The following is a 17351-nucleotide window of genomic DNA, read 5'->3' as shown; positions in this document are numbered from 1 at the left end:
CAGGGTTAGTAACTATATCCTGTAGTGACCAGGGTTAGTAACTATATACTGTAGTGACCAGGGTTAGTAACTATATACTGTAGCGACCAGGGTTAGTAACTATATACTGTAGTACTGTAGTGACCAGGGTTAGTAACTATATACTGTAGTACTGTAGTGACCAGGGTTAGTAACTATATACTGTAGTGACCAGGGTTAGTAACTATATACTGTATTACTGAAGTGACCAGGGTTAGTAACTATATACTGTAGTGACCATGGATAGTAACTATATACTGTAGTACTGTAGCAACCAGGGTTAGTAACTATATACTGTAGTGACCAGGGTTACTAACCATATACTGTAGTGACCAGGGTTAGTAACTATATACTGTAGTACTGTAGTGACCAGGGTTAGTAACTATATACTGTAGTACTGTAGTGACCAGGGTTATTAACTATATCCTGTAGTACTGTAGCGACCAGGGTTAGTAACTATATACTGTAGTACTGTAGTGACCAGGGTTAGTAACTATATACTGTGGTGACCAGGGTTAGTAACTATATACTGTAGTGACCAGGGTTAGTAACTATATACTGTAGTGACCAGGGTTAGTAACTATATACTGTAGTACTGTAGTGACCATGGTTAGTAACTATATACTGTAGTGATCAGGGTTAGTAACTATATACTGTAGCGACCAGGGTTAGTAACTATATACTGTAGTACTGTAGTGACCAGGGTTAGTAACTATATACTGTAGTACTTTAGTGACCAGGGTTAGTAACTATATACTGTAGTGACCAGGGTTAGTAACTATATACTGTATTACTGAAGTGACCAGGGTTAGTAACTATATACTGTAGTGACCATGGATAGTAACTATATACTGTAGTACTGTAGCAACCAGGGTTAGTAACTATATACTGTAGTGACCAGGGTTACTAACCATATACTGTAGTGACCAGGGTTAGTAACTATATACTGTAGTACTGTAGTGACCAGGGTTAGTAACTATATACTGTAGTACTGTAGTGACCAGGGTTATTAACTATATCCTGTAGTACTGTAGCGACCAGGGTTAGTAACTATATACTGTAGTACTGTAGTGACCAGGGTTAGTAACTATATACTGTGGTGACCAGGGTTAGTAACTATATACTGTAGTGACCAGGGTTAGTAACTATATACTGTAGTGACCAGGGTTAGTAACTATATACTGTAGTACTGTAGTGACCAGGGTTAGTAACTATATACTGTAGTACTGTAGTGACCAGGGTTAGTAACTATATACTGTAGTGACCAGGGTTAGTAACTATATACTGTAGTGACCAGGGTTAGTAACTATATACTGTAGTACTGTAGTGACCAGGGTTACTAACTATATACTGTAGTACTGTAGTGACCAGGGTTAGTAACTATATACTGTAGTACTGTAGTGACCAGGGTTACTAACTATATACTGTAGTACTGTAGTGACCAGGGTTAGTAACTATATACTGTCGTGACCAGGGTTAGTAACTTTATACTGTTGTGACCAGGGTTAGTAACTTTATACTGTAGTGACCAGGGTTAGTAACTATATAATGTAGTACTGTAGTGACCAGGGTTAGTAACTATATACTGTAGTACTGTAGTGACCAGGGTTAGTAACTATATACTGTAGTACTGTAGTGACCAGGGTTAGTAACTATGTACTGTAGTGACCAGGGTTAGTAACTATATACTGTAGTGACCAGGGTTAGTAACTATATACTGTAGTACTGTAGTGACCAGGGTTACTAACTATATACTGTAGTACTGTAGTGACCAGGGTTAGTAACTATATACTGTAGTACTGTAGTGACCAGGGTTACTAACTATATACTGTAGTACTGTAGTGACCAGGGTTAGTAACTATATACTGTAGTGACCAGGGTTAGTAACTTTATACTGTTGTGACCAGGGTTAGTAACTTTATACTGTAGTGACCAGGGTTAGTAACTATATACTGTAGTACTGTAGTGACCAGGGTTAGTAACTATATCCTGTAGTACTGTAGTGACCAGGGTTAGTAACTATATACTCTAGCGACCAGGGTTAGTAACTATATACTGTAGTACTGTAGTGACCAGGGTTAGTAACTATATCATGTAGTGCTGTAGTGACCAGGGTTAGTAACTATATACTGTAGTGACCAGGGTTAGTAACTATATACTGTAGTACTGTAGCAACCAGGGTTAGTAACTATATACTGTAGCAACCAGGGTTAGTAACTATATACTGTAGTGACCAGGGTTAGTAACTATATACTGTAGTGACCAGGGTCAGTAACTATATACTGTAGTGACCAGGGTTAGTAACTATATACTGTAGTACTGTAGTGACCAGGGTTAGTGACTATATACTGTAGTGACAAGGGTTAGTAACTATATACTGTAGTGACCAGGGTCAGTAACTATATACTGTAGTGACCAGGGTTAGTAACTATATACTGTAGTGACCAGGGTTAGTAACTTTATACTGTAGTGACCAGGGTTAGTAACTTTATACTGTAGTGACCAGGGTCAGTAACTATATACTGTAGTGACCAGGGTCAGTAACTATATACTGTAGTGACCAGGGTCAGTAACTATATACTGTAGTGACCAGGGTTAGTAACTATATACTGTAGTGACCAGGGTTAGTAACTATATACTGAAGTGACCAGGGTTAGTAACTATATACTGTAGTGACTTGGGTTAGTAACTTTATACTGTAGTGACCAGGGTTAGTAACTATATACTGTAGTACTGTAGTGACCAGGGTTAGTAACTATATCCTGTAGTACTGTAGTGACCATGGTTAGTAACTATATACTGTAGTGACCAGGGTTAGTAACTATATACTGTAGCGACCAGGGTTAGTAACTATATACTGTAGTGACCAGGGTTAGTAACTATATACTGTAGTGACCAGGGTCAGTAACTATATACTGTAGTGACCAGGGATAGTAACTTTATACTGTAGTGACCAGGGTTAGTAACTATATACTGTAGTACTGTAGTGACCAGGGTTAGTAACTATATCCTGTAGTACTGTAGTGACCATGGTTAGTAACTATATACTGTAGTGACCAGGGTTAGTAACTATATACTGTAGCGACCAGGGTTAGTAACTATATACTGTAGTACTGTAGTGACCAGGGTTAGTAACTATATCCTGTAGTGACCAGGGTTAGTAACTATATCCTGTAGTTACCAGGGTTAGTAACTATATACTGTAGTGACCAGGGTTAGTAACTATATACTGTAGCGACCAGGGTTAGTAACTATATACTGTAGTACTGTAGTGACCAGGGTTAGTAACTATATCCTGTAGTGACCAGGGTTAGTAACTATATCCTGTAGTGACCAGGGTTAGTAACTATATACTGTAGTGACCAGGGTTAGTAACTATATACTGTAGCGACCAGGGTTAGTAACTATATACTGTAGTACTGTAGTGACCAGGGTTAGTAACTATATACTGTAGTACTGTAGTGACCAGGGTTAGTAACTATATACTGTAGTGACCAGGGTTAGTAACTATATACTGTATTACTGAAGTGACCAGGGTTAGTAACTATATACTGTAGTGACCATGGATAGTAACTATATACTGTAGTACTGTAGCAACCAGGGTTAGTAACTATATACTGTAGTGACCAGGGTTACTAACCATATACTGTAGTGACCAGGGTTAGTAACTATATACTGTAGTACTGTAGTGACCAGGGTTAGTAACTATATACTGTAGTACTGTAGTGACCAGGGTTATTAACTATATCCTGTAGTACTGTAGCGACCAGGGTTAGTAACTATATACTGTAGTACTGTAGTGACCAGGGTTAGTAACTATATACTGTGGTGACCAGGGTTAGTAACTATATACTGTAGTGACCAGGGTTAGTAACTATATACTGTAGTGACCAGGGTTAGTAACTATATACTGTAGTACTGTAGTGACCAGGGTTAGTAACTATATACTGTAGTACTGTAGTGACCAGGGTTAGTAACTATATACTGTAGTGACCAGGGTTAGTAACTATATACTGTAGTGACCAGGGTTAGTAACTATATACTGTAGTACTGTAGTGACCAGGGTTACTAACTATATACTGTAGTACTGTAGTGACCAGGGTTAGTAACTATATACTGTAGTACTGTAGTGACCAGGGTTACTAACTATATACTGTAGTACTGTAGTGACCAGGGTTAGTAACTATATACTGTAGTGACCAGGGTTAGTAACTTTATACTGTTGTGACCAGGGTTAGTAACTTTATACTGTAGTGACCAGGGTTAGTAACTATATAATGTAGTACTGTAGTGACCAGGGTTAGTAACTATATACTGTAGTACTGTAGTGACCAGGGTTAGTAACTATATACTGTAGTACTGTAGTGACCAGGGTTAGTAACTATGTACTGTAGTGACCAGGGTTAGTAACTATATACTGTAGTGACCAGGGTTAGTAACTATATACTGTAGTACTGTAGTGACCAGGGTTACTAACTATATACTGTAGTACTGTAGTGACCAGGGTTAGTAACTATATACTGTAGTACTGTAGTGACCAGGGTTACTAACTATATACTGTAGTACTGTAGTGACCAGGGTTAGTAACTATATACTGTAGTACTGTAGTGACCAGGGTTACTAACTATATACTGTAGTACTGTAGTGACCAGGGTTAGTAACTATATACTGTAGTGACCAGGGTTAGTAACTTTATACTGTTGTGACCAGGGTTAGTAACTTTATACTGTAGTGACCAGGGTTAGTAACTATATACTGTAGTACTGTAGTGACCAGGGTTAGTAACTATATCCTGTAGTACTGTAGTGACCAGGGTTAGTAACTATATACTCTAGCGACCAGGGTTAGTAACTATATACTGTAGTACTGTAGTGACCAGGGTTAGTAACTATATCATGTAGTGCTGTAGTGACCAGGGTTAGTAACTATATACTGTAGTACTGTAACGGCCTGGGTTAGTAACTATATACTGTAGTACTGTAGCAACCAGGGTTAGTAACTATATACTGTAGCAACCAGGGTTAGTAACTATATACTGTAGTACTGTAGCAACCAGGGTTAGTAACTATATACTGTAGCAACCAGGGTTAGTAACTATATACTGTAGTGACCAGGGTTAGTAACTATATACTGTAGTACTGTAGTGACCAGGGTTAGTAACTATATACTGTAGTGACCAGGGTTAGTAACTATATACTGTAGTGACCAGGGTTAGTAACTATATACTGTAGTGACCAGGGTCAGTAACTATATACTGTAGTGACCAGAGTTAGTAACTATATACTGTAGTGACCAGAGTTAGTAACTATATACTGTAGTGACAGGGTTAGTAACTATATACTGTAGTACTGTAGTGACCAGGGTTAGTAACTATATACTGTAGTGACCAGGGTTAGTAACTATATACTGTAGTGACCAGAGTTAGTAACTATATACTGTAGTGACCAGGGTTAGTAACTATATACTGTAGTACTGTAGTGACCAGGGTTAGTAACTATATACTGTAGTGACCAGAGTTAGTAACTATATACTGTAGTGACCAGGGTTAGTAACTATATACTGTATTACTGTAGTGACCAGGGTTAGTAACTATATACTGTAGTGACCATGGGTAGTAACTATATACTGTATTACTGTAGTGACCAGGGTTAGTAACTATATACTGTAGTGACCAGGGTTAGTAACTATATACTGTAGTGACCAGGGTTAGTAACTATATACTGTAGTGACCAGGGTTAGTAACTATATACTGTAGTGACCAGGGTTAGTAACTATATACTGTATTACTGTAGTGACCAGGGTTAGTAACTATATACTGTAGTGACCATGGGTAGTAACTATATACTGTATTACTGTAGTGACCAGGGTTAGTAACTATATACTGTAGTGACCAGGGTTAGTAACTATATACTGTAGTGACCAGGGTTAGTAACTATATACTGTAGTGACCAGGGTTAGTAACTATATACTGTAGTGACCAGGGTTAGTAACTATATACTGTAGTGACCAGGGTTAGTAACTATATACTGTAGTGACAGGGTTAGTAACTATATACTGTAGTACTGTAGTGACCAGGGTTAGTAACTATATACTGTAGTGACCAGGGTTAGTAACTATATACTGTAGTGACCAGGGTTAGTAACTATATACTGTAGTGACCAGGGTTAGTAACTATATACTGTAGTGACCATGGGTAGTAACTATATACTGTAGTACTGTAGCAACCAGGGTTAGTAACTATATACTGTAGTGACCAGGGTTACTAACCATATACTGTAGTGACCAGGGTTAGTAACTATATACTGTAGTACTGTAGTGACCAGGGTTAGTAACTATATACTGTAGTACTGTAGTGACCAGGGTTATTAACTATATCCTGTAGTACTGTAGCGACCAGGGTTAGTAACTATATACTGTAGTACTGTAGTGACCAGGGTTAGTAACTATATACTGTGGTGACCAGGGTTAGTAACTATATACTGTAGTGACCAGGGTTAGTAACTATACACTGTAGTGACCAGGGTTAGTAACTATATACTGTAGTACTGTAGTGACCAGGGTTAGTAACTATATACTGTAGTACTGTAGTGACCAGGGTTAGTAACTATATACTGTAGTGACCAGGGTTAGTAACTATATACTGTAGTGACCAGGGTTAGTAACTATATACTGTAGTACTGTAGTGACCAGGGTTACTAACTATATACTGTAGTACTGTAGTGACCAGGGTTAGTAACTATATACTGTAGTACTGTAGTGACCAGGGTTACTAACTATATACTGTAGTACTGTAGTGACCAGGGTTAGTAACTATATACTGTAGTGACCAGGGTTAGTAACTTTATACTGTTGTGACCAGGGTTAGTAACTTTATACTGTAGTGACCAGGGTTAGTAACTATATACTGTAGTACTGTAGTGACCAGGGTTAGTAACTATATACTGTAGTACTGTAGTGACCAGGGTTAGTAACTATATACTGTAGTACTGTAGTGACCAGGGTTAGTAACTATATACTGTAGTGACCAGGGTTAGTAACTATATACTGTAGTGACCAGGGTTAGTAACTATATACTGTAGTACTGTAGTGACCAGGGTTACTAACTATATACTGTAGTACTGTAGTGACCAGGGTTAGTAACTATATACTGTAGTGACCAGGGTTAGTAACTTTATACTGTTGTGACCAGGGTTAGTAACTTTATACTGTAGTGACCAGGGTTAGTAACTATATACTGTAGTACTGTAGTGACCAGGGTTAGTAACTATATACTGTAGTACTGTAGTGACCAGGGTTAGTAACTATATACTGTAGTACTGTAGTGACCAGGGTTAGTAACTATATACTGTAGTGACCAGGGTTAGTAACTATATACTGTAGTGACCAGGGTTAGTAACTATATACTGTAGTGACCAGGGTTACTAACTATATACTGTAGTACTGTAGTGACCAGGGTTAGTAACTATATACTGTAGTACTGTAGTGACCAGGGTTACTAACTATATACTGTAGTACTGTAGTGACCAGGGTTAGTAACTATATACTGTAGTGACCAGGGTTAGTAACTTTATACTGTTGTGACCAGGGTTAGTAACTTTATACTGTAGTGACCAGGGTTAGTAACTATATACTGTAGTACTGTAGTGACCAGGGTTAGTAACTATATCCTGTAGTACTGTAGTGACCAGGGTTAGTAACTATATACTCTAGCGACCAGGGTTAGTAACTATATACTGTAGTACTGTAGTGACCAGGGTTAGTAACTATATCATGTAGTACTGTAGTGACCAGGGTTAGTAACTATATACTGTAGTACTGTAGCAACCAGTGTTAGTAACTATATACTGTAGCAACCAGGGTTAGTAACTATATACTGTAGTGACCAGGGTTAGTAACTATATACTGTAGTACTGTAGTGACCAGGGTTAGTAACTATATACTGTAGTGACCAGGGTTAGTAAGTATATACTGTAGTGACCAGGGTTAGTAACTATATACTGAAGTGACCAGGGTTAGTAACTATATACTGTAGTGACCAGAGTTACTAACTATATACTGTAGTGACCAGGGTTAGTAACTATATACTGTAGTGACCAGAGTTACTAACTATATACTGTAGTGACCAGGGTTAGTAACTATATACTGTAGTACTGTAGTGACAGGGTAGGTAACTATATACTCTAGTACTGTAGTGACAGGGTAGGTAACTATATACTCTAGTACTGTAGTGACAGGGTAGGTAACTATATACTCTAGTACTGTAGTGACAGGGTTAGGGTTAATAACTGTTTACTGTGTTTTCCTGAACAGCAACTTATCTCCTGCAGTAATGTCGTGAAGCGTGTAGTGCAGCTTATCTCCTGCTACCGTCTGGTTTTATTTAACTACAGACTTCCTGACCTCCTGCGTCTTCTGCTTTTACTAGAGGCCATGATCACACACACTACGACAAGAGAAGACAGGGACAGACAGACAGACACACACTACGACAAGAGAAGACAAGGACAGACAGACAGACACACACTACGACAAGAGAAGACAAGGACAGACAGACACACACACACTACGACAAGAGAAGACAAGGACAGACAGACAGACACAGACCCTGACAGACAGACAGACACAGACCCTGACAGACAGAGGGACACAGACTCTGACAGACAGACTTTCACAGACCCTGACAGACAGAGGGACACAGACTCGGACAGACAGAGGGACACAGACCCTGACAGACAGAGGGACACAGACCCTGACAGATCCTGTCAGACAGGGGGACACAGATCCTGACAGACAGACAGACACAGACCCTGACAGACAGAGGGACACAGACCCTGACAGACCCTGACAGAGGGACACAGACCCTGACAGAGAGACACAGACCCTGACAGAGGGACACAGACCTTGACAGACCCTGACAGAGGGACTCAGACCCTGACAGACCCTGACAGACAGACACAGACCCTGACAGACCCTGACAGAGGGACACAGACCCTGACAGACCCTGACAGACAGACACAGACCCTGACAGACCCTGACAGAGGGACACAGACCCTGACAGACAGATAGACAAAGACCCTGACAGACAGAGGGACACAGACTCTGACAGACATACTTTCACAGACCCTGACAGACAGAGGGACACAGACCCTGACAGATCCTGTCAGACAGGGGGACACAGACCCTGACAGACAGACAGACACAGACCCTGACAGACAGAGGGACACAGACCCTGACAGACCCTGACAGAGGGACACAGACCCTGACAGAGAGACACAGACCCTGACAGAGGGACACAGACCTTGACAGACCCTGACAGAGGGACACAGACCCTGACAGACCCTGACAGAGGGACACAGACCCTGACAGACAGACACAGACCCTGACAGACCCTGACAGAGGGACAAAGACCCTGACAGACCCTGACAGACCCTGACAGACAGACACAGATCCTGACAGACCCTGACAGACCCTGACAGAGGGACACAGACCCTGACAGACAGACACAGACCCTGACAGACCCTGACAGAGGGACACAGACCCTGACAGAGGGACATAGACCCTGACAGAGGGACACAGACCCTGACAGAGGGACACAGACCCTGACAGACCCTGACAGAGGGACACAGACCCTGACAGAGGGACTCAGACCCTGACAGACAGAGGGACACAGATCCTGACAGACAGAGGGACACAGACCCTGACAGACCCTGACAGAGGGACACAGACCCTGACAGAGAGACACAGACCTTGACAGACCCTGACAGAGGGACTCAGACCCTGACAGACCCTGACAGAGGGACTCAGACCCTGACAGACCCTGACAGACCCTGACAGAGGGACACAGACCCTGACAGAGAGACGCAGACCCTGACAGACCCTGACAGAGGGACTCAGACCCTGACAGACCCTGACAGAGGGACACAGACCCTGACAGACCCTGACAGAGGGACACAGACCCTGGCATACCCTGACAGACAGACACAGACCCTGACAGACAGACACAGACCCTGACAGACCCTGACAGAGGGACACAGACCCTGACAGACCCTGACAGACAGACACAGACCCTGACAGACAGACACAGACCCTGACAGACCCTGTCAGAGGGACACAGACCCTGACAGACAGACACAGACCCTGACAGACAGACACAGACCCTGACAGACAGACACAGACCCTGACAGACCCTGTCAGAGGGACACAGACCCTGACAGACAGACACAGACTCTGACAGACAGACAGACAGAGACCCTGACAGACCCTGACAGAGGGACACAGACTCTGACAGACAGTGACAGACCCTGACAGACCCTGACAGAGGGACACAGATCCTGACAGACCCTGACAGAGGGACACAGACCCTGACAGACAGACACAGACTCTGACAGACAGACACAGACTCTGACAGACAGACACAGACTCTGACAGACAGACACAGACCCTGACAGACAGACACAGACCCTGACAGACAGACACAGACTCTGACAGACAGACAGACACAGACCCTGACAGACAGACACAGACCCTGACAGACCCTGACAGACTCTGACAGAGGGACTCAGGCCCTGACAGACCCTGACAGAGGGACACAGACCCTGACAGAGGGACACAGACCTTGACAGACCCTGACAGAGGGACACAGACCCTGACAGAGGGACACAGACCCTGACAGAGGGACACAGACCCTGACAGACCCTGGCAGAGGGACACAGACCCTGACAGAGGGACAAAGACCCTGACAGACCCTGACAGACCCTGACAGACAGACACAGATCCTGACAGACCCTGACAGACCCTGACAGAGGGACACAGACCCTGACAGACTGTGACAGACCCTGACAGAGGGACACAGACCCTGACAGACCCTGACAGACAGACACAGACCCTGACAGACAGACACAGACCCTGACAGACCCTGACAGACAGACACAGACCCTGGCAGACCCTGACAGAGGGACACAGACCCTGACAGACCCTGACAGAGGGACACAGACCCTGACAGAGGGACACAGACCCTGACAGTACATAGAGCTGCTGTCTCATTCCAATTTGCAATCGTCTCACCAGCAGCTTCAGAGCTTCACGCTTTTAAAACAATGGAGATCAGCTGTGAAGCTCCAGTGATCTGGTTTTAGCTGTTAGCTAGTTCAACAGCTAGTCTTCATTTACAGCTTCTGAAGCCTGGCATCTGTACCAAATACTCCCTATGGGGCCTGGCCAAAAGCTACGCAGAGAACAAGGGTGACAGTTGGGATGCAACTTGTGGATCTGATGGGCTTCTGAAAGCCCGGTTTTATACATCTTCTAAAGGCTGAGGGTTTACTGAGGCTCATAGAGACTGAGAATCTCTCTGACATGATATAGTCTCATGTTACAGAGCTGACGAGGGGGGGGGGGTAGAGGGTGAGGGGCATGGAAACAGGAGGTAGCTACTAGCTGACACCGCAACTCAAAGTGAAATCAAAGCAGGTGGTCTTACAAGCAAACATTCCTTCAGAGGGCACAACATAAACTAGGGCAATGAATGAATGAGCCGGCGACAGGAAGGAGCAAAACACACACATTTCTACATAAGACTTCAAAACACGAGATAACCAGCTGATTTACTTTGTACAAAAATTATCAGTAACACGGTGCTGGAACATACCTCCATATTTGGAATCCGTATCCAACCACTCAGGAAAACAGTTGTTCGTTTAGTAGTTGAGTTCACAGGTCCTCCTCTATACCGTCAATCATAACTGACGTTCTGCCTGTCTGTCTGCTTGTCTGTCTATCTGTCTGGTGAATCCAGTGCTTGTCTTGAGCAGGAACGCACTGGAACTAAGGCGAAATGTTCAACTGCTTTGAGTCCCTGCACCTATTGGTCTAGAAAGACTGCAGTTCTGGCACCTAAATATAAACAGTACGGGCACCTATTTCAGTTAAAGCACGGGATGAATCCTCTCTGTGAAGCAGGGTTGCGGTGGTTGTCCCTCTCTCCCTCTCTGAAACACATTGTGTGCTTGTCACAGAGCCCCAGACCCTTCACTGAAGGGGCAGAACACTCAGCGGCTTTGACAGATTGGGTTTCCTGGTTTCTCACTGGCTGGCTGAAGCACCCCTCTCTCCTTGGCCACACCCTCATCCCTCAAACTCAAACCTCACCTCGCTAACTCACCCCTCACCCCGCTAAGTCACTCCTCACCCCGCTAAGTCACTCCTCACCCCTCAAACTCACTCCCCACCACGGTAACTCACCCTCACGCCGCTAACTCACCCCTCAACCCGCTAACTCACCCAGCTAACTCACCCCGCTAACGCACCCCTCACCCCGCTAACTCAACTCACCCCTCACCCCGCTAATTCACCCCTCAAACTCACCCCGCTAACTCACCCTGCTAACTCACCCTTCACCCAGCTAACTCACCCTGCTAACTCACCCCTCACCCCGCTAACTCATCCCGCTAACTCACCCCGCTAACTCACCCCTCACCCCACTAACTCACCCCTCACATCGCTAACTCACCCAGCTGACTCACCCCTCACCCCGCTAACTCACTCCTCACCTCACTAACTCACCCCGCTAACTCACCCCTCACCCAGCTAACTCACCCGTCACCCAGCTAACTCACCCCTCACCCCGCTAACTCACCCCTCACCCCACTAACACACCCAGCTAACTCACCCCTCACCCCGGTAACTCACACCTCACCCCGGTAACTCACACCTCACCCCGCTAACTCACACCTCACCCCACTAACTCACACCTCACCCGCTAACTCACTCCTCACCCCGCTAACTCACCCCGGTAACTCACTCCTCACGCCGCTAACTCACACCTCACCCAGCTAACTCACCCCGCTAACTCACTCCTCACCCAGCTAACTCACCCAGCGACCTCACCCCACTAACTCACCCCGCTAACTCACTCCTCACCCAGCGACCTCACCCCACTAACTCACCCCGCTAACTCACTCCTCACCCAGCTAACTCACCCAGCGACCTCACCCCACTAACTCACCCCGCTAAATTCTTTCCTCACCCCGCACCCCACTAACTCACCCCTCATCCCGCTAACTCACCCCGCTAAATTCTTTCCTCACCTCGCTAAATCACTCCTCACCCCGGTAACTCACTCCTCACCTCACTAACTCACCCCGCTAACTCACCCCTCACCCCGCTAAATCATCCCTCATCCCGCTAACTCACTCCTCACCTCACTAACTCACCCCGCTAACTCACTCCTCACCCCGCTAACTCACTCCTCACCCCGGTAACTCATTCCTCACCTCGCTAACTCACCCCTCACCCCGCTAAATCATCCCTCATCCCGCTAACTCACTCCTCACCTCACTAACTCACCCCGCTAACTCACTCCTCACCCCGGTAACTCATTATCTCCTCGCTAACTCACCCCGCTAACTCACCCCTCACCCCGCTAACTCACCCCTCACCCCGGTAACTCACTCCTCACCTCACTAACTCACCCCGCTAACTCACTCCTCACCCCACTAACTCACTCCTCACCTCGCTAACTCACCCCGCTAACTCACTCCTCACCCCACTAACTCACTCCTCACCTCGCTAACTCACCCCGCTAACTCACTCTTCAACTCTTTTTTCACACCAGGGACCATAACTAGCTCATGTGTGGATCGAAAGCAGAAGTGTGTCATTTGGTTTTATGGTTTACCATCTTCTGTTCCATCCAACTAGAGGGGGTTTCATTCTTCTGTTTTTTCATTTCCCTTTTTTTTACTCAGTTTCATTCCTCTGTTCATCTCAGAGGTTTATTTATTTAGGTTTTTTGTTTGAAAGTCCTGGATTCTTCAATCTCTAGTCTTAGAGGATAATATAACAAGTTGTCTGGGATTTGACTGACTGTGTTGGGGGATATAACTGGGTTGGGGCGTATGGGGGACATGACAGGGTTGGGGAGGGATATGACTGGGTTGGGGGTATATGACTGGGTTGGGGGATATGACTGGGTTGGGGGTATATGACTGGGTTGGGGGATATGACTGGGTTGGGGGATATGACTGGGTTGGGGGATGTGACTGGGTTGGGGGTATATGACTTGGTTGGGGGATATGACTGGGTTGGGGGATATGACTGGGTTGGAGGATGTGACTGGGTTGGGGGTATATGACTTGGTTGGGGGATATGACTGGGTTGGGGGATATGACTGGGTTTGGGGGGATATGACTGGGCTGAGGGTATATGACTGGGTTGGGGGTATATGACTGGGTATGGGGATATGACTGGGTTTGGGGGGATATGACTGGGTTGGGGGATATGACTGGGTTGGGGGATATGACTGGGTTGGGGGATATGACTGGGTTGGGGGATATGCCTGGGTTGGGGGATATGCCTGGGTTGGGGGATATGACTGGGTTGGGGGATATGACTGGGTTGGGGGATATGACTGGGTTGGGGGATATGACTGGGTTTGGGGGGATATGACTGGGTTGGGGGATATGACTGGGTTGGGGGATATGCCTGGGTTGGGGGATATGACTGGGTTGGGGGATATGCCTGGGTATGGTGGGTATGGGGATATGACTGGGCTGAGGGTATATGACTGGGTATGGGGATATGCCTGGGTTGGGGGATATGACTGGGTTGGGGGATATGCCTGGGTATGGTGGGTATGGGGATATGACTGGGTTGGGGGTATATGACTGGGTTTGGGGGGATATGACTGGGTTTGGGGGGATATGACTGGGCTGAGGGTATATGACTGGGTATGGGGATATGACTGGGTTTGGGGGGATATGACTGGGTTGGGGGATATGACTGGGTTGGGGGATATGACTGGGTTGGGGGATATGACTGGGTTGGGGGATATGCCTGGGTATGGTGGGTATGACTGGGTTGGGGGATATGACTGGGTTGGGGGATATGACTGGGCTGAGGGTATATGACTGGGTTGGGGGTATATGACTGGGTTGGGGGATATGACTGGGTGGGGGGATATGACTGGGCTGAGGGTATATGACTGGGTTGGGGGTATATGACTGGGTTTGGGGGGATATGACTGGGTTGGGGGATATGACTGGGTTGGGGGATATGCCTGGGTTGGGGGATATGCCTGGGTATGGTGGGTATGGGGATATGACTGGGTTTGGGGGATATTTTTTTATTTTTTATTTTTTATTTCACCTTTATTTAACCAGGTAGGCTAGTTGAGAACAAGTTCTCATTTGCAACTGCGACCTGGCCAAGATAAAGCATAGCAGTATGAGCAGACAACACAGAGTTACACATGGAGTGTAAAATATGACTGGGTTGGGGGATATGACTGGGTTGGGGGATATGACTGGGTTGGGGGACATGACTAGGTTGGGGGATATGACTGGGTTGGGGGATATGTCTGGGTTGGGGGTATGACTGGGTTGGGGGTATGACTGGGTTGGGGTATATGTCTGGGTTTGGGGATATATGACTGGGTTAGGGGATATGACTGGGTTAGGGGATATGACTGGGTTGGGGGATATGACTGGGTTGGGGGATATGTCTGGGTTGGGGGTATATGACTGGGTTTGCGGGATATGACTGGGTTGGGGGATATGACTGGGTTGGGGGATATGACTGGGTTTGGGGGGATATGACTGGGCTGAGGGTATATGACTGGGTTGGGGGTATATGACTGGGTATGGGGATATGACTGGGTTTGGGGGGATATGACTGGGTTGGGGGATATGACTGGGTTGGGGATATGCCTGGGTATGGTGGGTATGGGGATATGACTGGGCTGAGGGTATATGACTGGGTTGGGGGTATATGACTGGGTATGGGGATATGACTGGGTTTGGGGGGATATGACTGGGTTGGGGGATATGACTGGGTTGGGAGATATGACTGGGTTGGGGGATATGACTGGGTTTGGGGGGATATGACTGGGCTGAGGGTATATGACTGGGTTGGGGGTATATGACTGGGTTTGGGGGGATATGACTGGGTTGGGGGATATGACTGGGTTGGGGGATATGACTGGGTTGGGGGATATGCCTGGGTTGGGGGATATGCCTGGGTTGGGGGATATGCCTGGGTTGGGGATATGCCTGGGTATGGTGGGTATGGGGATATGACTGGGTTTGGGGGATATTTTTTTATTTTTTATTTTTTATTTCACCTTTATTTAACCAGGTAGGCTAGTTGAGAACAAGTTCTCATTTGCAACTGTGACCTGGCCAAGATAAAGCATAGCAGTATGAGCAGACAACACAGAGTTACACATGGAGTGTAAAATATGACTGGGTTGGGGGATATGACTGGGTTGGGGGACATGACTGGGTTGGGGGATATGACTGGGTTGGGGGATATGACTGGGTTGGGGGATATGTCTGGGTTGGGGGATATGACTGGGTTGGGGGTATGACTGGGTTGGGGGTATGACTGGGTTGGGGGATATGACTGGGTTTGGGGATATATGACTGGGTTAGGGGATATGACTGGGTTAGGGGATATGACTGGGTTGGGGGATATGACTGGGTTGGGGGATATGTCTGGGTTGGGGGTATATGACTGGGTTTGCGGGATATGACTGGGTTGGGGGATATGACTGGGTTGGGGGGGATATGTCTGGGTTGGGGGTATATGACTGGGTTTGCGGGATATGACTGGGTTGTAGGATATTATTTGGTTGGGGTATATGTCTGGGTTGGGGGTATATGACTGGGTTTGGGGGGTGATGTCTAGGTTGGGGGTATATGACTGGGTTGGGGTATGGGGATATGACTGGGTTGGGGTATATGACTGGCTATGAGGATATGACTGTGTTGGAGGGGATATGTCTAGATTGGGGGTATATGTCTGGGTTGGGGGATATGATTGGGTTGGGGGATATGACTGGGTTGGGGGTATATGACTGGGTTGGGGGATGTGACTGGGTTTGGGGATATGATGGACATGACTTGGTTGGGGTATATGTCTGGGTTGGGGGGGATATGACTGGGTTGGGAGATATGACTGGGTTTGGGGATATAACTGGGTTGGGGGTATATGACTGGGTTGGGGGTATATGACTGGGTTGGGGGATATGACTGGGTTTGGGGATATAACTGGGTTGGGGGTATATGACTGGGTTGGGGGGGGATATGACTGTTTTGGGGGATATGACTGAGTTGGGGGATATGACTGAGTTGGGGGATATGACTGGGTTGGGGGACATGACTGGGTTGGGGATATGACTGGTTTGGGGGACATGACTGGGTATGGGGATATGACTGGGTTGGGGGGATATGACTGGGTTTGGGGACATGACTGGGTTGGGGCGGATATGACTGGGTTGGGTTGGATATGACTGGGTTGGGGGGGATATGACTGGGTTAGGGGGATATGACTGGGTC

General features: G+C 46.0%; 1 protein-coding gene across 1 annotated transcript in view; it reads right to left on the bottom strand.

The window, feature by feature from the left end:
- cass4 (Cas scaffold protein family member 4) overlaps nucleotides 1-12034 on the bottom strand; it is a 61386-nt gene extending 49352 nt beyond the window's left edge. The window contains exon 1 of the mRNA XM_036984349.1: nucleotides 11666-12034. Coding sequence (XP_036840244.1) covers nucleotides 11666-11671 — 6 coding nt within the window. The 5' untranslated portion in view covers nucleotides 11672-12034. The remainder of the gene's footprint in view (nucleotides 1-11665) is intronic.
- Nucleotides 12035-17351: the final 5317 nt, after the last annotated feature.

Source organism: Oncorhynchus mykiss, chromosome 7, assembly GCF_013265735.2.
Source record: "Oncorhynchus mykiss isolate Arlee chromosome 7, USDA_OmykA_1.1, whole genome shotgun sequence".
Classification (NCBI taxonomy): Eukaryota; Metazoa; Chordata; class Actinopteri; order Salmoniformes; family Salmonidae; genus Oncorhynchus; species Oncorhynchus mykiss.
The sequence above is the reverse complement of the archived record's forward strand: the minus strand, read 5'-3'. Positions and strand labels throughout refer to the sequence as shown.